Raw genomic sequence first — 23,263 nt, forward strand, 5'->3', positions numbered from 1 at the left:
TTGAGGTTTTCTTCTTTTCAAAATAACTGACTATACACACTATTAATTGTACCTTTTCATGACTCATTACAAGAGGCTTCCATAATTGATTAAAAAAAATCTGAAGATGCTGAAATAGTAGAAATAAATGTTTTTCTTTTTCCTTTTGTTGAAAGGTATCCCTAATACCTAGGAAGTAGATGTTTTAAAAAGTGACGATAAACAGCAGTATTTGAAGAAAACTTCATACAGTGGTTAGAGACAAGTGGACAACGCTGCACAGTAAGCTACGTATATACTGAGCAAATTATACTAAAAATTTACATAAGAAGCAAAATTTGGAGGGGAAAGGGCTTAAACACAATAAGTATCTAACATACTGCAATTCGATTATAAAAGACAAGAACGCCTTCAGTCTGGCTCTAATTTTAAAATGGGAGCATTGGGGCAGTGCCTGGATGAGTCAGTTGGAAGAGCATGACACTCTTGATACCAGGGTCATTAGTCAAAGCCTCATGTGGGGTATAGCGATTACCTAAATAAAACTTTATAAAACAAATAAAATGGGTGCACTGGAATAAAACTGTGCACAAGAGGGCTGCTGAAGTACACTAACACAATATAATTATAATTTCTTAACATGGTTTTCCAAACTGTTTTCTAATCTATATTATTTTGTATCTTTCTACTTGTGAGTTTCTCAAAGTATCACTCTTAAAACTATTTTAGAAACCAAATTAGTTATCACCAATATACACGTACTGTTAATATGCACAATTTTCTTTTAAATTTAACACCTACATATAAGTGTAGAATACAGAATTGTTTTTTAAAACTTAAAGGCAAAAAAAGTCTAAATAAACTCCTAAATGGATTTCCTTTGTGATATGCAGAGTACCTGCATGAAGTCCCCAAATCTTTAAAATGAAGAGACTGATAATTACCATATTGAAGTAAGATCGAATTTTGACTCCTCTTGCCAGATCCCACACTATCACATTTCCATCATGACCAGCAGAAAAGAGAACTCTCGGATCGAACGGGTGTGGCTCAAGGACAAATACCTCATCTTCATGACCCTGAAATATTTTTGAAGTTGCACAGAATTATGAATTTAAAAAAGAAAATTCAATCAAACATCAATATGGCAACATGTCTAGAATCTGAATTCTAAGAATTATTAAAGTGGCAAAAATCTTCAAACTTATCAATGTATAATAATGAAGCTGAGCTAATACCACTATTCAGGGCTTTGCTATCATTTGGTGAAACCTGAGAATACTATTGATGCAGCCCTACATATTAAAGAACAGCAAGAATTTCGATTTCCAAGTCAAACCTGCTTAACTACATTTTAAAATTATTTCTAATCTCCCACAAAGACCTGTTATCCATCTAGCAAGATTTTTTGGCTAACTTTATAAAAGACTTTAGTCCTCAATGAAAATATGCCATTCTATAATAAGCTTCATTATACCAAATAAAAATGAGTTTTTTTTTCCTCACCATCAGGACATGAATTAGTTGACCGGTGTAAGAATTCCAAACTTTCAGAGTCATGTTATTAACTGCAGTTATAACTGTATTGTCATGTCGATCCCAGGCTACCATAGTTACTTTCATTTTTGTGATTTTATCTTCTATCCCTTGAAGGTTTTGGCTGAAAGTGATGGAGGCAGTATTTGTTTACACCAATATTATTTATTAAAATACTATTATGACAAAAACCTAAATGTGTTTTCTTATAATCTATATTTAAGTTCATTACATGAATAACTATCACTTAACAGCAATTAAGAATAATCTGCATCAACAAAGAATGAGGGCAAAAACACTGCACTGAGTCAGCAAACACCCAGGATTTCAGCCTAAGCCCTTAGTAATAGATGACCTTGAACATGTTATTAATGCTTTAACTCAATCTGGATCCAAGAATTCTATGCCATCCAGCTCACTCTCCATCTTCTGCTGCTGTCATGCCCTAATTGCTTTGCTCTCCCATCCACCTGAGACCACTACATAAAATACAGAATTATTTATTAAATATTAAAACCAAAATAATAGTTACAAAGTGTAATATAATTTCTCTTGGCTGGAGAAAACCACTAGATACACTACATCATCTCTCTGTGACAGATTAACACTAGGATATGTTCTACTTTTTAAAGAAAACTAGGAGTATTCCTGTAGTACTATCATCATCTTAATAAATCAAACTGAAAAAGTCATTAATGCAGATCTTTGTGTATATATATGGCAATAAATAATTTTAGAAATATCCCCTTTCCATCTCCAGTAACACCTCTAGTTATTACAGAAAAGTAATCATTTTAACATGGATTATGACGTATGTTTCTATAGGCTGAGAGTCACACCAGCCTGTAATACAGCATACTTTAAATGATCTATCTATATTTATGTAATATTTCAAATTCGATCTCTTACCCTGCCGGACGAGTAGCCATATCCAACAAAATGCTCTTCCATTCTCTTCGTTTAAATTGCCAAATACGTGCTGTCCCATCACGGCTCCCACTCACAAATCTGAATTAAAGGAAACCCACCCCCCCCAAAAAAAAACACATGTACTTTACTAAATGAATTTTTCCAGAGCTGTTTTTCAAAATACTAAAAGACAGACTCATCTTTATTTACACAGCATTCTAATATAATACAGATTAGTCTCTGTCAGATATTCTCTACTAAATTAACAACTTCTGCAACTTAACGGGCTTTTAAAACTTTATATACATATTCTAATGTGTATGGCTAGGTCGCAAAAGGACATTCAAAAGGGATTCAAGGCCACCATCTACTACCTTACAAATAAAATGAGTATTTTCCAATGGAAAAATACTGATTTTCCTCTCAATGTTAAAGAACTTGACTTCTTTTACTCAAGGTAAAAGGTACTTAGGAATAGCTTTCTTTCGTTTTCAAATAAGAACCTGGAAAAATTTACAAAACATCATTTATCTTCAGTAAATAGTTCTGTCTCAAATATTACATTAATGATACATTTCCAAACTCTACTAAGTTTCCCTATGCTTTGATATGTATAGAAAATATATAGGGTGGATAAAAGTCCCTATTGTTAAAAGTGCCCAAATAAACTAACATTTATAGAAATAAAACATAAGACCTGTTCTCACATGCATGTGAAGGCTATAGTCACTCTTCAGTGTAACTGCTCAAGATCCTTATTTTAGTAGCTAAGTTGTATACAGTTCTAATTAAAATCTGACTGTAAGAAATGTATTTGATAACTTTAAAATTGGAATTAAATTTACAAACAAAAATAATTATTTTACCTGTTACTAGTGTTGGAAAACTGGATACTGTCAACTTTGTCCTACATATAAAGAGATAAAAAAAATCCTGAATATAAACTGTTAAACTCATTTAAATTGTACCTATCTTATTCTTTTTATCAGTACTTACAGTATGGAACTCCAATTCTGATATTTTCTCTGGCTGACCTGATCCAAAAAAATAAACCCGAATAATATGATCCGTGCTTCCTGTGGCCAGAAACATGCCACCTGAGGAGTAGGAGCAAACATTTGTGAGTAAAACAGTTTCAAAATCACTGAAAATAAAATGCAAGCAATATTACCATAATATATAATGATTAATATTTTACTCTAAAACTATGCATATTTATCCTAAGCATAAAAATTACATCTAAAACTGAACTTAATGAACTTAAAATACATTTAACTAACACAGCTTTAACTAAGATGCATTTTCAATATTTACAGATTTCCACTACAAATCATTTCATTAAGTGATTACATAATTCTTTGTTAAAATTTGTCACTCTCCCTAAAAAACATGCCCTTTAACTCTACTGAAGTCCCTCTCTTGCCACATTTCCTATGTTAAAATCTATCAAACTTTTAGGGCCCAATTTCTTCAATGGGTTGTCTTTGCCACCCTGCAATCAAATGAGCCTGCTATCCTATGAACTCTTATTAAGACTTTGTCTGTAATACATACATTCTACTTTACATTACAGTTATTTATATAGCAATTTGCTCTCTCCACTTTGAATCAATATTCTCCTACAGTCCTGAAACAGTGCTGTATATAACTCCTTACAGAGTACTCTGAAATCATGTATAAAGCCTGTAATTGTGTTATTACAAAAAGGAAAATGGTCTTCATGGCAGTAGAAGTGGAAATCTAGAAGTTAGAAATTAAACACGTTTGGATATTAATATGGAAAAAACAGATTTATGTCATTAGTATGCTATCACTTATCTGAGGAACTACTGCTATTCACAATTATGAATTGAAAAGACAAGTAAAACTCGAAGTAAATGTAAAAGGAACTGGTACTAGGAACATTTAATAGGTGTTAAATCTATTAATATTTCATTTCATTTTCTCATCAATTCATTTCAAATCTTCAAATTATAGTTTGTTTAAAAAGACATGTCCATTCAAAATGCTACTGCACAAACTCAGAACATAATTGGAGTTATCAGCATTGCTATATAGCTACTTTTTAAAGAGCAAAGAACAAGAATTTGGAGCGAAGTATTTAATATTTACAAATAGCAATCAAATTTATTTTACTTAGCTACAGGATACCTCCCAAATGTCATGAAAATATAAAACGTATTTAAAATACCTTTCTCGCAATGAGATAACTATTCAAAGATATATTCTTTAACAGAGTCGATTCTGAAACTCTTATTCTCCAGAGCAGAGCATTATGGTCTCAAGGAAAATTCTTAGTCACGTGAATACATAAAAAGACTCTAGCAAAGTTCAAATATTTCTAAATTAATTTATGACCATCCCCTGGTTTATGTATGTGAATATGATTTATATTACGATAATAAATATTTTCCAAAATTTTATGTGTTCCACTAGAAACTTTCTAATGTACAACTTTAAGTGGAAAATTAGGGAGAGAAAAATCTTACCAGCACTAAAAGAAGAACAGATCATTTGAACTCCAGGCCGAGGGCGCTCTGTAAATTTAGCAGGTCTTGGACTATAATGTAAAAAATAAACAATTAAAAATATCCCTAAAGGGAAGAGCAACACCAGAAATGAGCTGTTTCAAAAACTAAATACAGAAAGACAAAATTAAATAAGAAGCAACAGATGGCTCCCTTCCTAAACAAGTTGGAAATCATTATGTGTCGTGATCAGCAGATCTTATGGAAGCTCTACAGATTTCATAGGAGCCCCAGATTATACAACAATCCACACATGAAACATTCTCAAAGCCACTGTCACACCAGACATGCAGTTATTAGTTATACTTACTTCTAATCAAATTTAACAGGGTTTAGTTTTTCATACAGTACCGTAGCAATGCACAAATACATTAGAAAATAAGTCATTTGAAAACATGAACACACCAGCAAAATAAGTACTGCCTCTGTGGCATAAGTATACCATCAGTTAACTAAACTTTTTCAATATTAGGCACTGTTAATTAAATACTTCCCTCTGTTTATCTTCCAATGTGACAAAATATGCCTTTTAAGACTCCAAAAAGAATCTTAAACACTTATCCTAGTGAAAATCTGAAGACTGTTTGAATCTTATGTCAGCTATAATGTTCATTCAAAATAGACATCTACAGAAAAATCATCTTCCTTTAAATATATTTACATTAACTGTATAATTTTGTATTACAGAATGTCTTATATTTACACTACTGACGTTACATGTTTGTTACAATCAACAGTATTGAAGAAAGAAAAACTAGATTTTATACCATACCAGGTCCAATAAGTACACAATATATTTGTAATGCTCTAATACAGGGATTTTATTTAGAGCCCTACTTAACATACATTTTGACCTAGTTTTTCCTTAAGATATCAGGGGAGAAAATTCAAAGAAATAATTAGAGCTTTCAATCAAAGTGCACTGCATAAATTGTATAATCCATAGCAATTGAAAATAGAGTGGTTTCAGTTTTGTAATCGTATCAGGGGAAAAAAGGACAAAATATTTATGATCAATTACACATTCAGAAAAAGGAATTTTTGTCAAAGTGATACAGAACACAAAAGTATTTGTTAAAAATTTTAATTAAATAAATTTTTAAAGTGACATTTATACAATTTTTCCTAATAGTCACAAGCCCTGACATAACTGAGCATGAATAGTTTAGAGAACAGAAAGTTATTAAAACACTCTTAAAACCTAAACAATTATTCAGAGCAGAATTAAGTAACCATAATTTAAGTAATCTGAAATTATAAAGACAACTAAATACACTACTTTCATTAATATCTTATGGATTCCAGCTCTCCATTTTTGTTAATTTTTAGCACATTCATTCTTGTAAGTGTTAAGCAACCATTTAGCTGTAACTTACAATCAGAATATACAAATAATCATACAAATTGCCATTTTAAATGGACTTTAATATTTTTAAAGGGAAAAAAATAGATAAACAAGTACAAATAATTTATTATTTTTTAAATGTTTGTTTATTTATTTTGAGGGCGGGAGCAGATAGAGAGAGGAAGAGAGAGAATCCCAAGCAGGTTCCACGCTGTCAGCAGTGGGGCTTGATCTTACGAACTGCGAGATCATGACCAGAGCCAAAATCAAGAGTCGGAAGCTTAACCAACTAAGCCACCCAGGAACCCCACAAATAATTTGTTTTGAAAAGCACATCCGAGGAAATATTTTAAGATAAAGCTTTGGTATCAGATTCTGTGAGCCCAGTTTCCAGCTCTGCCACTTATCAAGCATTATGACCTTAGGCAAGTTAACATTTCTGTGCCTCAGTCTCATCTATAAAATGGGAGGAAAAACAAAGCATATCTTAAGAGTTATTGAGATAATTGAATAAATTTAACCCATGTAAAATGCTTAGTACTGCACACTCAATAAGTATTAGTATCATTAGTATTTTAATTAATTTAATTCAACCAGTTCTAGATAGTCGATCAATGAATAACTGCTTTTAGTTTGGCACTCTGCTTGAGAGGGGGTTGACGAAATACTTCCAGTATCCACCTCTATATTCTCTCCTATCTGTCCTAAAGAAAATAATTGCACCTTCTTCATAGGGTTGTCATAAAGATTAGTGAGATGACAAATAGAAAGTGCTTATTAGTACAAGCTTGTCAGACTAAGTGCTTAATAAAAATTTGTAATCATTATCATCTATATATTTTAGGATTCCCATTCTCCTCTTACATCTAAATATGCTTGGACAGCCTTTCTCTCCTACTTAGAGATCTCTTCAGTCAGATTCTGAGTCACGCAGCCACTCCTATTTCTCATCTAAGAAGGAGCATCTTTATTAGTGGAAGTTGTTACCACATACATAAACTCTGTATAAAAACAAATTTATCAAGAGGTTTGGGTTTCAAAAGAGGTTTCATTAACTTCTAAAAGAACTGATTTTCTCAATGCAGACTGGGTTGCTGAAGGCACCTCCTCATCAGATTATACAAAAGCATCACAGTTCAATACAATTTTTGTCTTTGATCAGTAATTAAAACCCATGTGACAGTAACAATCTACATCCTGCCAAAATTTTTGGCAGTTATTAGCCATGAGTAAATATGGAAAAGAAACTAAGTGTCCTCAAGTCTATAACTAAGAAAAAATTACTCCTTTATGCCTGACTGTAGGTTAAAAGCTTTTAAGGGATGATTACAAGAATAGAAAATAATCCTACCTATAATAACTATAAAAAAATTTGTATGTCCAAAAATAGGAAAAACATGAAGCAAAGTATAGCATAACAACTCAGTGGAACATAATGCAGCTATTAAAATTATTATAAATACCTATAATAAAATGTTAAGAAAAAAACAGCAGAAAATTATATACATTTCTCTACTTGCATCTACATTAAAAATACACATTTATGTGAAAAAGCTGTTAGGATAGTTGGTTAATGGCTAAATCTCTGTAAAGGTTCTGAAAAAAATATCATTTATATGGAATAATTCACTTCTCAAGAATCCAGATAAATATTATCGTACTTAGCAATGTAATCCTCAAGAAGCACAAAGTTGAAGAGTTTAATTTTGTGAAAACATTTTTGTTCCTATAATTTGAAGACTGTTAGTCATATTTTTCTTCTCTATAAAAACAAAACATGAAAACACAATGGTATCCTAATCTGGTCCATAAGAAGGTAAAAATACTCAAAGGAAAACAACAATTAACTTTTGCTATTGTCCACACACATCAGTAAAATATTTAAATTTTTATTTAATGTTTACAGAAAATCTTTAATATTCTAAATATTAAGAATGCAACTAAAATTAGAAATCAACTTGCTTTCTGCAAACAATCATGTCTTAATCAGAATCCTTTTTTTCAAATGAAGTACATTTTATTATGTCATTCTACCTTCCATGGCCTCTTAATGCCTTGCCATTAGCAGCACTCTACAGGAATGTTAATATACACGAAGCTTATCTAAATACTACTGTTTTAAAATTATAAAGACATTCTCAAATTACTCAACTTGAGTTAATATTTATAAACAAAAGTCAGACAGAATTATTGAGATATCCCTTCTAATCTGAATGATGTTCTACCATGAGAGCACAGAGATGACCATTTAGACACTGCAGAATCACTGAATGCACCAATTCCCCATTCACAGACTGCCTATGGGGCAATATGCAGCACTTCCTCTCCCTATTATACCTACTTGAGAGGTGGCAAGGCATAGATAGCATGGTACCAAAGGGCAGAGAAGTGTTGTTCTAAGTCCTGGCCATGCCAATTCTTAAGAACTGTTTTGCCTCATTGTCCTTAATCGAAAGAGAACACTGTCTAACCACCTTGTTTTAAGAGTGATAATGAAACAGGTATGTTCTGAAGGAAATGGCTAAGGCTAGGAAAAAGAGAAAAAACCAAAAACCACACCTGTTAACATAAACTTTCTTTGAAGCATGGAAAAAAAGGGGGGTGTGGGGAGAAGCATGAAAATCAAAGAGGTCAGTGAATGCATTTCTGTTTTTTACTCACGGAGAATAAATAAATTTATACTTATTGTTGACTACTTTATATTATTGCAATTTTAACCATTAAATTAAATAATCGATTCTATGATATAAAAGAGCAACTGACTTTATTTTAAGGGTTCCAGCATCCCACAGCCAAAAACAAATAGTGCCATCTGCCCCTGTAGAAGATAGATATCTCTTTGAGCCACTGCACAATGGTGAGAACTGAAAAACAATTGAAGAAGAAAAAAAATATAAGAAGAGTGACACAATCCAAATAACCCACTTTTTACCATATAAATAGCAACTAATAAACAGAGCTAGAAAACATTCACAATGGATGAAGGTCATGACTACCATGTATTTAAAGTCCATATATTTATAAAGAAAAAAGAAATATTCCTTTCTTCATTTTAGTTGGCTTCATACAATGGATTATAACAGTGACTTAAAATTTAAATCATAATCAAAAGGATTTTACAGGGATTAAGCAAATTACCTGTAGTGATGTTATAGATGCACTGTGGCCTTGAAGAACAGCCAAAGGTGCACATGTTCGAAGACACCAGACTCGGATCATTTTATCACAACTTCCAGCTGCTATCATGGTATTCTCATAGTTTACAGCCATGTCTGATATTTCAGCAGCGTGTCCTCTTAAAGTAGCTAATAATCTTCCATCATCTGTTGCCCAGATTTTCACAAGGCAGTCATCAGAACCCTTAAAAAAAAATTAGTATTAATGGAATTAAGTCTATAAATTGTAATTCAAATTCTGAACAGAGATAAAAAATTGTATCTGTTATGTTCACTTCCCAACACATATTCTTAAGTACTTAAGTGTTAAATACTTATTTTAGGAATTTTCCTCTATACAAGTCTATTTTTATTAAATCATTCACTTATAAACAATACCTGTGTGTCCACCAATCTACCAGGAGAAACAGGACGTTAATAATAACATTTACCTATGATCTCCTACCCACCACCTCTGGTAACCTCTATCCGGAATCTTGTGAAAGAATCTGAACTTCTGAAGTAACAAAACAAAATTGTAGTAAGAGAACATAATGTAATACACAATAGTGATTAATCCTGTATATGATATTATGTTATACAGAAACAAAAGCTAATTTTTCTCCTAGGAAGTTAAAAATGTAATTCATAAATGAGTTTCCCATTAGTAATCTTCAGCTAAATATGTTACATATAAAATCACCAAAGCTGATTTGTTAGTTACCAAAACAAAGTTCATTTTATCTCCCATGAAGTCAATAAAAATACATAAATTACACATTCTGCTATACTAGCATAAGCTCAGAAAGAAATTGTAAAAGATACACATTTTCCAGGAATATCTATATTTACAAATAAACATTTCAATTTCACATAATCAAAACCAGAGATTAGAACTTCTAGGCTTTATTATTTTTTTTCTTAGTTTCCTTAATTCATTTTATAGCTGTAAATTTATACTTGTTTACCAACCTCTATTTCCTCTTATTTTCCATTATTTGAAAGTTTTTTTTTTTTAAACAAATTTTTTAACGTTTTTTTATTTATTTTTGAGACGGGGAGAGACGGAGCATGAACAGGGGAGGGTCAGAGAGGGAGACACAGAATCTGAAACAGGCTCCAGGCTCTGAGCTGTCAGCACAGAGCCCGATGCGGGGCTCGAACTCACGGAATGTGAGATCATGACCTGAGCCGAAGTCGGCCGCTTAACCAACTGAGCCACCCAGGCGCCCCTGAAAGTTTCAAATACACAAAAAAGTGGAGAATATTGCCATTAGCCTTATCCATTTCCCAAATTCAAACTTATCAATAGGTTTCAAAGGTGGCATGTTACAACCATCCAATCTAATTCTTAAAAAACAAAAACAACCCCCTCCTTATATCTGATATTAGAAAGTAGTTTGAAGATCCACAAAAGCAAATGTACAGATGTATTATCACCTTCATACTGATATGACATATAAATGACCACAAACACAGTATTAACAGGACATTTTTTTAAGTAAATATTTATTGAGAGAGAGAGAAAAAGAGGGAGATCGAGCAGGGGCTTGGGGGAAAGAGGAAGGGGGGGGAGGGAGGGAGAGAGAGAGGGAGGGAGGGAGGGAGAGAGAGAGGGAGGGAGAGAGAGAGAGAATGAATGAATATATCCCAAACAGGCTCCGCACTGTTAGTGCTGATCTCACAACCACTGAGATCATGACCTGAGCTGAAATCAAGAATCTGACACTCAACCCACTGAGCCACCAAGGCGCCCTAACAGAACATTTTAAATGCTATATCCTAAACCAGAGTCGGCCAACACTACCTAGAATAGTCTCAATTAACTCACATTCTTCTGAGCTTTGAAGCAAATTAAGTGGGTAACCAACCACTAAAGACTAGTGATAAAATTTAACTTTGGTAAATTATCTACATTAAAATCTGGTATTTGTATCCCATTCACTTATCTCAGGCTCTTTATCTATAAAACAAGGTGGTTAAACTGGATGATTCCTAAGGTTCCTTCTACTTTTAAAATTCAGTGATTCGTGCACTCATTTATTCATTTGCCTGAAGATTAAGTGTGCCAAACACTAGAGATACAAAGACACAGGATTCCTGTCCTTAAGAAGCAAGGCAAAAGAGTGTAAATGCAATAACATGTCTGAAGTGCTATACTGTTGATCAGAAGAGATTCAAACAAGGGAACAGGGTGTTTTTCCTGAGCGGTGAAGAAACAGGATCTGGAAAAGAATCCAGAAGCAGTGATGCCTGGACAGAGCGTTCTGCATGAAGACACAACGTAATGTAGTAAGCTTTGCACACAGACTCCAGGGTCAAACATCTTAGTTCATGACCTGGTATGGCCACTTTCTATATGTTTAACCTTGGGTAAGTTACAGGTTTCCTATGCCTAAGTTTTCTTTTCTTTACGCATCTCATCGCACTGTTGCAAAAACTAAATAAGTAAGTGAGGATGGAGTACCTGGTACACAGTAAGACTATTACCACTGCTTCTGTTGGTATTAGTATTCTTATTTTTACTTTGGCGATATTCTTTTTAAGTTTCTTTATTTATTTGGCGTGGGGGGAGAGGGGACGGGAGAGAGAGCGAGCGCGAGCCCCAACTTGGGGCTCGATCTCACAACCATGAGATCATGGCCTGAGCCAGTATCAAGAGTTGGATGCTTAAATGATTGAGCCACCCAGGCGCCCCTACTTTAGCAATACTCTTACTACTTTAAAAAAACAGAAACATTCCATATGGCAAGAGAGAAAAGTTTGATCAAAGGCATGAAAATGTCAATGTGAGAACTCCAAGTAGTCTGTACGCTAACTTAGAGTGTGAGGTAAAGGCACAAGGATGAAGTTAGGGAAAAACTGTAAAGGACCTTTTATGGTATACTATAAAATATGTTTTCTAAAGGGGATCACTTAAGATTATTAAGCAGGTCAGTATCAGCAAAGATCCTGTTGGCATCAGTGTGAATTAGGATAAACAATCGGAGGCCAGGTGAAAGTTGTTAGAACAGTACAGGCAGGTGAGAGAAGTGATAAAACAGATTATGATAGCAGAGAAAGCTCAAAAGAGATAGAATACAGAGCTGTTTGGGGAATTAAAGGAAAGAAGATTGTATCTCTGCTATCAGTGAAAAGAGAAGAAGGAATGGTAGTAGACTATGACTTCCAGAAAGGTGGTCTACATACCACTTGGCACATGGGAATTGCACTAAGCATTAGCTGAATAAAAAACGGCAATAAAGCATTTATTCAACTCTTAAACTTACTTATTCAACTTTTAATTCCACAAATTAAGTCAATTTATTCACTTTTTCTTCTAAAAATTAAGGTAAATATTTGGCTCTGACCTAAACTCACAACAAAGTAAAATTTTATGTTAATACTGGTAGAATATATGAAAAAGTAAAATCATGACATCTCATTGTGCTTCATAATACTGATAGAAATCATTTTGTTCTTATGTATTTGAATAAAAGTTTGCTTTACATTCTACTATAGAGGGTGTTTCACATATTTTCATGTTAACAAAGAGGGAAAAACAAAAACCAAACACCTTTTTGACCAAAATGCCAGTTTTTAATGAAAATAGTAGCAACCTGAAAGTCAGCGTTCAGTGACTTTTCACCAACTAAAAGAACAAAAAGTCCCATTATATTCATATTGACTTCATTATTAGTAATATCACCAATTTAATATTTTAATAATTTTGCTCTGTATAGAGAAGTACTAAAATAAAACAACATTATGCACATTTTCCCCAAGTGTGTTTTATTCCAATTGACCTCTTTTCTTCCATTTGGTTGCAGGAGAGAAATCTTTGACCTTTTAGGGAAATCTCTCTTTACTATCCTCTTCCATGACCTATACAATAGTGTGCTGTCCCATCCTCACCCCTACTCCCCGGAACTCCTGGCAGAATTTCAAACAGAACTCTAAAGCATTCTTAAACAATTTCTATTTCATGCATCATTACTTGTGATCATTAATTTATTTTTATGGGAATGTAAAACTAAAGATGATCTGACAAATTCACCTAAGTTCTTTTAAAATGGCTATCAGAAACATAAATACACATAAATTGACTGAAAAGGACTGCACAAGAAAAATTAAATTTACTGGGAAAACATTTTTATATTTAAATGTTTATTTTTGAGAGGGGGGAAGGTGCGGGTGTGGGGGGACAGAGGATCCAAAGCGGGCTCTGTACTGACAAGCAGAGAGCCCAATGCAGGGCTCAAAACCACAAACCATGAGATCACGACCTGAGCAAAAGTCAGACGCTTGACTGATTGAGCCACCCTGGCGCCCCTGGGAAAACATTTCTAAAACCACTATACACGTGTTTAAATTGAATGTGGAAGGATATATTAAAAACTGATTATTCTTAAAAAAAAAAAAAAAAAAAAAAAAACGTAGAGCAGAATTAGAAAAACTTTCCTTCGCCAAGCCTACCTCAAATGTTAGTTGGGTCAATAATAAACCAAAGAGTAGGGCATTACAGTCTTAAAATGTTAAAAAAGTGTTATGGACATTAAAATAAGACCAATGTTATGTAATGGTGAAAGGAACAAGATGAACAACATAGTCATCGTGGTTGGCCTTGGCTACGAGGATTACACAGGTTTCTAAGATGTATGAAGAAGAAAGAGGTATGGCAGAAATAGCAAATTTAAAGTAAACTGGAAAGAAATTAGATGATTCTTAACCTCGGCAACAATACAATTATCTGAGGATTATTTCCTAAAATGGGGAAAGGGAGAAACAAAATAAGGAACCAGAAAAAAAAAGTGAACAAAGCTTGGAAATAAAGTGGAAGAAGAGCAGTAAGAAAAAAGGAAAAACTCTGTAAGCAAAAGGGGAATGTCCTGTTAAAATTAGATAGCATGATTTTAGAAAAACTTCAACTAACAGTTTTTTTAGCAAAGCTCCAATGCCTAGGGGAAAACAGAGTAGTCATTTCTTTTCAATAACATCTAGATGTTGCTCTTAGGACAGGGGACTGGCAAAGTGAGAAAAGCTGGGAGTACAAAGTAGAAGTGGAAACAAGAAACGAAGCTGGAAAGGTTTTATCTGAGTAAGATAATAGACGGTTTTAAATACCTGTTAAGGAGTTTGGATTTAACCCAGTGAGGTAGCTACTGAAGAATATTAAGCAGACAAGACTTGGTTACCACAATATTTTTAGCCACAATAAACTCTATGAAACTATGAGCTAGGTGCAAAATAGAAAATGCTTTTTTTGGAATTCATTTTTGAGTCAAATTTAAATATTAAGCTAGTGTTTAATGACAAGCAAACATAAGACAGCAGTGTATCACTACTTTCACTTTTCAATAATGTTAAATTGTCATAATTACTGTGAAAAGTGTGCTCATTAATATGTTGTCATTTGTGTTTATGTCAAACCTAGCATTCAAAAAATCTGAAAAAAATTACAATGAGAAGAATGTGCAGCTTCACTTATTTAAATCCTCAAATAAGATGTGACACCAAATTTTCAGTGACTTTTTTAGACATCATTGTCAATGCAAAGATAAAGCCAAAGAAGAAAAAACAAAACAACAACAACTTATCTTTATTTGGAAAAACAGCAGTGCAGATGTTATTTATGAAAAGGCCTGGTAAGAAAGAATGGGACTTAAAGAAAACAGATTTGCCTGAACACAGGACTTAGTTTGAAGTACCCTATTAATTTGTATATTCCACTGCCACACCAAGGAAGCCATCCTCACAATAAAGCTGTGTGCCTTTAAAATAATCAATATGCTCTGTAGCTTAGGATAGAGGAAGAAAACGGAGTCAGACTTTACCTAGGAATCATTGTTTCTTTCTTTCTCTGTTTCTCTTTTTCTTAGACTATGGAGATAATGGCAGCAAAGACCTCTCCTTCCAACATGAAACTGGATCTCTTACACTATAGGTAATTCCTAACAACAACAAATTCTATTTTGTGAATCCCTCTTGGAAATTTCGAAGTTTCATGAAAATAAAAAGTTTGACAGGTAAAGTTCAGATAAATAAAAATACCGACATTCTCCATAAATGAAGCCTAGGCAATGTTAGGTACGCATCTGACTTTGGTATTCTGGTACTCCACAGGTCTCTGTGACATGGCTTTCCACTTTGTCATGGACTTGGGTATTAAAACTCTCAAAATCTAGAAAAAAATGTCCTATCTAATGTTATGAAAACTTTATGAAACAATCAGTAATAGGGCTCTGAATCACTTAAATTCTATGCAGAAACTAAAGCAGAACCTAAAGTCTGCACTCCCAAAATTTAAATTTTAAAGGCTTTTTTTAGGCAACTTTTAAAGGCTTAACTGAATTTGTATTTATGTATTTACTTAAACTAAAAGCTAGAAGATTGGAAGTGACAATTATGTGAACTAGTCAGTGATGAAGAAAGTCCTTTACAGGTTGGAACAGTAAATGCCAAAGAATGATTGACTTCTGCAAGCAGAAAACCACACACATTTGGAAACAGTACAGCAGGTTACATCTACAGATTATCTTAAAAGGAAAAAGTAGATCTATAAACTTTTCCGTGCTAAGAGGAGCATTAACTGTGCAGACCAACCAAACATTACTACTTTGAAATAAAAAAAGAAATTATGTGATATTTAAGCCTATAATATCTTGGAAAATCTAGCATTCCTTGGCAGAAATCAAGAGAATTCTAATTTTTCTTGCTACAACACAGATTTGAATCAGATTTCACTCTTGATGTCTTTAGAACAGAATTAAATGTTAAAAACATCATGTATATTGTCATGTATACTACAGTATCATTTTCTTATTCAAGCTAAAAAGTACCTTGCTCTTCAGGCAGCTAAAATTTGCTTATAATTTAAATGTAGTTCAATGTTTTTTTAAAAAAGATGCCATTGATTTTCTTTCCTACCAATCTACTACAGACCTGTTTCATTTCCCTTACAAATAATCCCAAACTTCAGTGTCAATCATTTCAACACACGCCCAATTTTCTCACTCTCTCATCCACCTACACCACCAATGACTAACCTGTATCCATGTAATTATCACTTACTCCGATCCTGCTCCCAAGATACTAGGTACTATTATGGAAAAAGAAGATATGCGTACTAAATCTGCAACACTGAAAATATTATGAACCCTCCCTCTATTTATTTGGGAGGCTAAAGCTAACTGGTCCCTATTTGTCACTCTTTTCCTATTACGAGGCTTTATCACATACCTCTAGGACCCAGTTCTGTTTCCTAACATAAAGTATTTCACAATGAAAGTAGAATCTGCTCATTGTGAACTTAATTAACTCTCTTTTGAAATAGGCCAAAATAAAGTGCTCTTTACACATCTCATCTTCATCTATTTATTCTATCCATCCTCCTTAGATCTTCCTATATCAAGTCTACTGTTCTAGTTCCATCTCTTTGACCAACAGTTTTTCACAAATTTATCTTCCTATAAATTACTATGCTCTTGCTTTCCTTTCCATTACTACCAAACTTACTGAATACCCACTATACTTCTCATGCACTTAAAAAAAATAATTTTTAATTTCAAGCTTACAGAGTTTCAAGAACAGTACCAATGTCTTCCATATCTCCGTAACCCAGATTGATCAACGTACCCATTACCATTAGTTTTTTCCTGCACCATTTAAGATCAGGCTGCAGACTTGATGCCCCGTCACTTCTAAATATCCCAGTCTATATTTCTCCAAAACAGGGATACTCATCTACATAAGTTGGTAAATCCATATTTATATAACTGCCATCCAATCCACAGACCCCATTCAAATTTCGTCAACTATTATGAAAATGTTTCCTTTTCCTTTTTGGTCCAGGATCCCATATAGCAACACATGTTATATTTTAGTTATATTATCTCTGCAATTTCCTTCATTGTAGAAAATTTCCTCAGGCTTTCTGTTTTGTGTCCTCAGAAATTTACAAATACCTTAAGTTCTGTAGGATGATCTCAAGCCTCAGTCTAATGTTTCTTCACGAATGAATCTAGGTAATTACTGTCTTGACAGGAATCCCACAAATAAAATGCTGTATTTTTCAGTGTACCACTTGAGAGAACACACCATGTCAACTCATCTCACCACCTGTGAAGTTAATTTTATCATGTATTTTCAAGTTTTCTCCCCTGTAAAGTTGAAATTTCCCCTTTTTGATTAACATGTTGTGGGAACATATTGCAAGATTAAGCCAGTATCTTCAAACCAAGATCCTCTACTAGTCTTAGTTAGCTTTTGTTAATGACACACAAATGAATCAACTACCACTGTGATAGTTGCCAAATCATCATTCTTTCTACAATTATCAGTTGACATTTGACCTAAGTAAGAGTTTTTCCTCCTTTCTCATTTATTCATTTACTTACTTATATCAGTATAGACTCATGGGTTCCTATTTTAGTCAATGCTAATAAGATAGAATCCCTGACTATCCTAATGGTGCTTACTAAGAAAATAGAACAGAACCCCAATTCTATTTACTTTTTTTAATTAAAAAAATTATATTTACCTAGAAGCATTCACAATGTCAACAAAACAGCTGTTAACTTTTTTTTGCAATTAGAGTAGTATTCCATTAACAAAACAATTATTTACAATGTCAACAAAACAGCTGTAACTTTTTTTTTTTTTGCAATTAGAGTGGTATTCCATCAACAAAACAATTATTTCCTATAAGCTGCACCAAAGAAAACTAAAGATGAAAAAAGCTACCATCCCCATGCATAACTAGTTTCTGCTGTGTACCAATAAGAACCTGCTTTAAATTTCTTTTTAAGTTTTATTTCGAGAGAGTAAGAGCATGAGTGGAGAGTGAAAGAGAGAGAGAGAGAATCCCAAGCAGGCTTGACACTGTTAGCGCAGAGCCCAGTGCAGGGCTTGAACTTGAAACATGAGATCATGACCTGAGTCGAAACCAAGAGTTGGATACTTAACTGAGCCACCCAGGTGCTCCGAACCTGCTTTAAATTTCTAGGTCAATTTACAACCCCTATACTGTACCAGGCAAGGTTAGTGGCTGGTGAAAATACCACAAGGACAGGGCTATCTAAAGACACATTTGGTATTAACTATATAAAAAAAAAAGACAATCTACAGTTTAAAAACAAATTTTTATGCAACCCTACATTTCAATTTTTTTCTTTAAAAGTTGTGTACAGCAAGTGTTAAATGCTTTATAGATCAGGGGAAAAAAACTGCCCTACTCCTTCTCATTCTTTTCATCTTCCTCCTCTTCCCTGCTTTCCTCAGCCTTGACTTTTTTTTTTTTTTTTTTTTTTTTTTTTGGCCACATCAGGCTTTCCTTTAGCTCACTATGCAGCAATGTCCTCTATATTTTTCCTTCAGCTTAACAGCCTTCTTTTCATGAGGTTGCTTGTCATCTGCAGCAGTGTTATTCCACATCTCTCCCAATTTCTCTGCAACATCACCAATGGAGACTGGGATGTTCTCCTTTGATTTTGGGGTGATACTCAGAACAAAACAAGAAAAGGGCTGAAGGAGGCCTCTCAGGTGTACTGAGATCCTTGAACTTCTTTTTTCGTTTCTCCTTTAGAAGGGATATAAATTTTCATTTCTCTTTCTTAATGGGCCTTGCCCACCTTTGCCATGTCTTCTAATTTTTCTTTCTGTTTAGCAGACACAGTCTTCATCTCTCTGAGCACTTCTTAGAAACTCTTGAGAAGGTGACTGAAGCCTCTGGGTGCTTCTTGTGCTCCTCCCAGTGAGTTTGCATAAAGAAAGCACATGAGGACATCTGCCTCTTGGCTTCTTAAGGATCTCCTCTGTCCATGTTTAATTATTTTCCTCAGTGTGGCAGTCACCACCCAGCGCCTATCTGGCTCTCACTTGCCCCAGCGTGGTAGCTCATAAAACTCAAATTTTAAAAATATGAATTTCAGACAATGATATCTATATTAAGAGAAATATAATAAAGTGTCTAAATGGAATAGACGATGTTGGAAGTATGGGAGGGAAGATAGGAAAAAGTCTGTAAGAAGGTGGTGTCTGAACAGAGAACTGCTAATAAAGGAGTTAGTCATGGGAATATTTTGGAAAAAACAATTCAATGCAAAGGGAATAGGTACTACAAAGGCTCTAAGCCATAAATGGGCTTTGCAAGTGTAAAGTACAGAAAAAGACCAGTGTAAAAGGAGGATACAAGAAAGGAATCAGTCTTACAGACATCTGTATAGATCTCCCCTAACAGATTCTAAGTTTCTTACAAGAAAGAACATTATTCATTTTTGTATCTCTGACTGGTTGATTCATTCATCATTTGTTCCACCCTTAATGTATGCACAAGATACTCTGAGGCATTAAAGATCTAAAAAGGTTCAAGAAAAAAACCTTTGATATTAAGTTCATAACTTAAAAGAGAGACATCTAAACAAATTCATTGCAACATAACACAAAAATACAATAGAAGTATGCAGTTCAAGTGATAGTACTCCACATTCAGAAAACGAATTTTTTTTTTTTAACTGTTAAACTTTTTGAAGAATAGTCTGTGTTAAGTCTCTTCCATTCTTCAATTCCCAGTCCCTCTTCAGTGCACTGCAATCTTACTCCTATTCCTAATACTAAATTAAAACTGTTTTTTGTCAAGGTCATTAATGGTTTTGACAACCAAAAAATGCCTTTCAGTTCTAATTTACTTCAGGTTTCCATCTTTCATAAAATATTAATCCCTTGGCTTTTAAGACACCATTTCTTTTATTTTTCTCTGGCCTCTTAAGCAGCTCTCAGTCTCAATTATTGACTCCTCTCCTTTTCTTTTACCTGTTTTAAAAGTTAAAGTTTCAGCCTTAGGTTACATACATATGAGGTAATACAATCAATTTCCATATTCAATGATTCCCAAGCTGAATCTTCTAGCCTTAATCTTTTTCCTGAGCTCCCAATGCCTCTTGAACATTTCTATTTGGCTATATGGGTAAGTATCTCAAATTCAACATGCCCACCTTCACAAACTTCACTTAAATCCCTACCACAGTAAATGATAGGACTTTCTATCCAGTCACATAAGTTAAAAACACGTGATCCCATACTCTTCCCACTCAATTCTTCCCTATACTCAAATGAAGCTCTTAAATCCTACAGGTATTTTTAATCTGTTAATTCCATCCCTACTTTCACTGTGACTCTGTTCAAGCCTTATGATTTCTTTCATGGATCAATGCCAGAACCTTTTCACCAATTTCTCCATACAGACTCTGTTTCTTTCAATCCATCCTTACAATGCCAAGAGATTGTTAAAAAGAGAAATTATACTCACTCTTCTGTCAAAATCTGTCATTTTCTCTCCTTTGCCTTCAGGAAAGAAACCCACTCCCCTTCATACATCATCAAAAGGATCTTGATGATTTTGTCTCCCACTAATATCTCCAGCTCTTGCTTAAATGATTATCTATATTTATTCTTTGCCATATCTAAAAATACACAACTGCCTGTTACATTCTTCTAAGGTTTACAAATGCCTTTCCCTAAGTTGCAATATCCAGCTAAATTCAGCTGAGGTGTTACTCCTAGTGTTTCCCTTACCATTTTCTACAACACACTGCATTAGATACCTCTCCCTCTATGACAATTCAGTATCTTATATAGCCTCTTTCAAGTTTCTTATCAATTGTATCAATATTGTCTGTTGACTACTGATGAACTTTCCAGGGACAGATACTCTTTCATTTCTAGATACTAAGTGTCTGGAAGAGTGTCTGGCTGTAACCTACAGCATTTATGGAAATATTTTATGCCCTTTTGCCTTAATTTGAAAAGAGAGATATATTTTTCTTCTATAAAGGGGAAGGGAAGAATATTTGTATATGGTTCTCAACATACTTTGTGTATTATGAGTGAATAGCTTACTCCTGAGAAAATTCATTAACTCTGCTTTTCTTTGGTAAATATTATTTAAGGAAATGATTCTAAAACCAAGTAAAACAACTTACAAACTAAGAGAATTAGGAAGCAAGTCTGACTTGATAGTAATGCTGTCTCCCTCTCTGGGTTCTTCTCATTATTCTACTGGGAAATATCTATTACAACATTCTAGTACAAAATATTTGTAAATTATCCTATTATAGAATTTCCCTTATCAATTAAAGTGATTTCATTTTTGATCTTGTATAGAATTTACAAATAAGATTTTAGTAAGTAAATGAAATGGATAAAATTTAAATCTATAAAATCGACAGCAGTAGGTAAAACTTAATGATTGCTTACTGTAGAGCTTGTTCTACACTGATTACATGCATTATTTCATGTAATCATATAAAAATCTTGTGGGGTTGGTATTATTATTGTCTATTTCCCCTCCCTCCTTTTTTTAGAGATGAGAAAACTAGAGATTAAAGTGATGAGGTAATCTGTCCAAATTACACTGCTAGAAGTGGTAAAGCTGTGAGCTAAACTAAGCACCCCCTAATGCCAAAGTTGACACCCTTAAACACAGTGCTATCTATTTTGTCCCTAGCTATGTCTACTGAGAAAGGACTCCAGAGAATTTGTCGTCCCTTGGACAAAAACTTTCAAATACATCTACACAAGAACTTTAGGAATAAATATGTAAGGTCTTAAGATACCAAATACATAAAAAGATAAAACTGAGTTGATCTATTACTGAACTGTTGTTCCAATAAATAACAGTGTGCTCTCTCACAGGAATGTCTCATTGGTCAATCATGATCTACTATCCTAAAGCTTTATCCCATCAGTTTTCAAGACTGATTTTCAAAAGTCAGTCAGTGGCTAGTGTGTTTCCAGTGGGATGAGCAGCCATCCTACTTTATGAAGTTAATATGAACAGTGAACACGTATGTACCACATTGCCACTTGAGGTGGGAATTATAAAAATACAAGGAAATTTTAAATAAGAGTATTCTCATACCTTTTATTTCTTATCACATGGTAACATTTTGGATTCTATAACTGCAAATCACCAGTACAAAATGACAGTACTATGAGTTTGGCCCAACTAGCAAATTATATCACATACATAAAACATCAACAATTTTAGGCTCTGGTAAGACCATATAAAATAATATAAACATTATTTCCCTCCCTTTAAGTATGTGCCCTCAACTGTAGAAAAATAATCAAAAACAGCTTTTTTTTTTTTTTAAATGTTTATTTTTGAGAGAGAGAGACAGAATTGTGAGTGGGCGAAGGGCACAGAGAGAGGGAGACAGAATCCGAAGCAGGGTCCAGGCTGGCTCTGAGCTGTCAGCACAGAGCCCAACACGGGGCTTGAATTCACCAGGCGTGAGATCATGACCTGAGCTGAAGTCGGAAGCATAACCACTGACTGAGCCACTCAGGAGCCCCAAAAAACAGCTTCTTCTTCACACAGCATTCCTTCTCCCCAAATCTAGAACAGGAGCTGCATGCAGATTTTTTCCCTACAGGGCCACTAATTATCTTAGGCTTTGTAACCATAAATACTCAAACATGCCAGTCTCTGTCATAATTACTCAATTCTGCCATTTGGTAGTGCAAAAGCAACCACAGGCAACATGTAAACAACTAAGCATGCTTGTGTTGGAATAAAATTTTATTTGCAAAAACAGGTAGAAGGCTGGATTTGACCCACAGGAGTAGTTTGTTACCCCTTAAGTTCAAAGAGCTGCTCTTCCAAACTTCTTACCTACCACTATACCAAACTCATGAGATAGCATCAGCACATTATTTCACTGCATTTTCCTGCAAAAAAATTCTAGATTATGTATCTAAACCAAATTAAAATACACATAATGCGTCATAAACTACAAAAACAAATGCTTACCACCCTATCATTTTTAAAGAAA

The 23,263-nt window shown here is 33.9% G+C and overlaps 1 protein-coding gene, 1 long non-coding RNA gene and 1 pseudogene across 4 annotated transcripts in view; 1 reads left to right on the forward strand and 2 right to left on the reverse strand.

The window, feature by feature from the left end:
• The window catches only part of LOC125938649 (uncharacterized), a 53,600-nt gene extending 31,565 nt beyond the window's left edge, over nt 1-22,035 (forward strand). For 2 of the 3 annotated variants that reach the window (XR_007462758.1, XR_007462760.1), the window contains exons 5-8: nt 156-261; nt 3,414-3,544; nt 15,311-15,375; nt 21,934-22,035. This is a non-coding gene — a long non-coding RNA (uncharacterized LOC125938649). The remainder of the gene's footprint in view (nt 1-155; nt 262-3,413; nt 3,545-15,310; nt 15,376-21,933) is intronic. The other variant, XR_007462759.1, reaches the window with a different exon arrangement.
• The window catches only part of PHIP (pleckstrin homology domain interacting protein), a 138,391-nt gene that overhangs the window by 79,927 nt on the left and 35,201 nt on the right, over nt 1-23,263 (reverse strand). The window contains exons 9-16 of the mRNA XM_049653914.1: nt 9,436-9,657; nt 9,061-9,161; nt 4,914-4,984; nt 3,421-3,521; nt 3,291-3,331; nt 2,425-2,523; nt 1,486-1,639; nt 924-1,058 (exon numbers count right to left, since the gene is read on the reverse strand). Coding sequence (XP_049509871.1) covers nt 924-1,058; nt 1,486-1,639; nt 2,425-2,523; nt 3,291-3,331; nt 3,421-3,521; nt 4,914-4,984; nt 9,061-9,161; nt 9,436-9,657 — 924 coding nt within the window. The remainder of the gene's footprint in view (nt 1-923; nt 1,059-1,485; nt 1,640-2,424; nt 2,524-3,290; nt 3,332-3,420; nt 3,522-4,913; nt 4,985-9,060; nt 9,162-9,435; nt 9,658-23,263) is intronic.
• Nucleotides 16,250-21,978, reverse strand: LOC125938645 (high mobility group protein B1-like; annotated as a pseudogene).

Source organism: Panthera uncia (assembly GCF_023721935.1).
Source record: "Panthera uncia isolate 11264 chromosome B2 unlocalized genomic scaffold, Puncia_PCG_1.0 HiC_scaffold_24, whole genome shotgun sequence".
Lineage (NCBI taxonomy): Eukaryota > Metazoa > Chordata > Mammalia > Carnivora > Felidae > Panthera > Panthera uncia.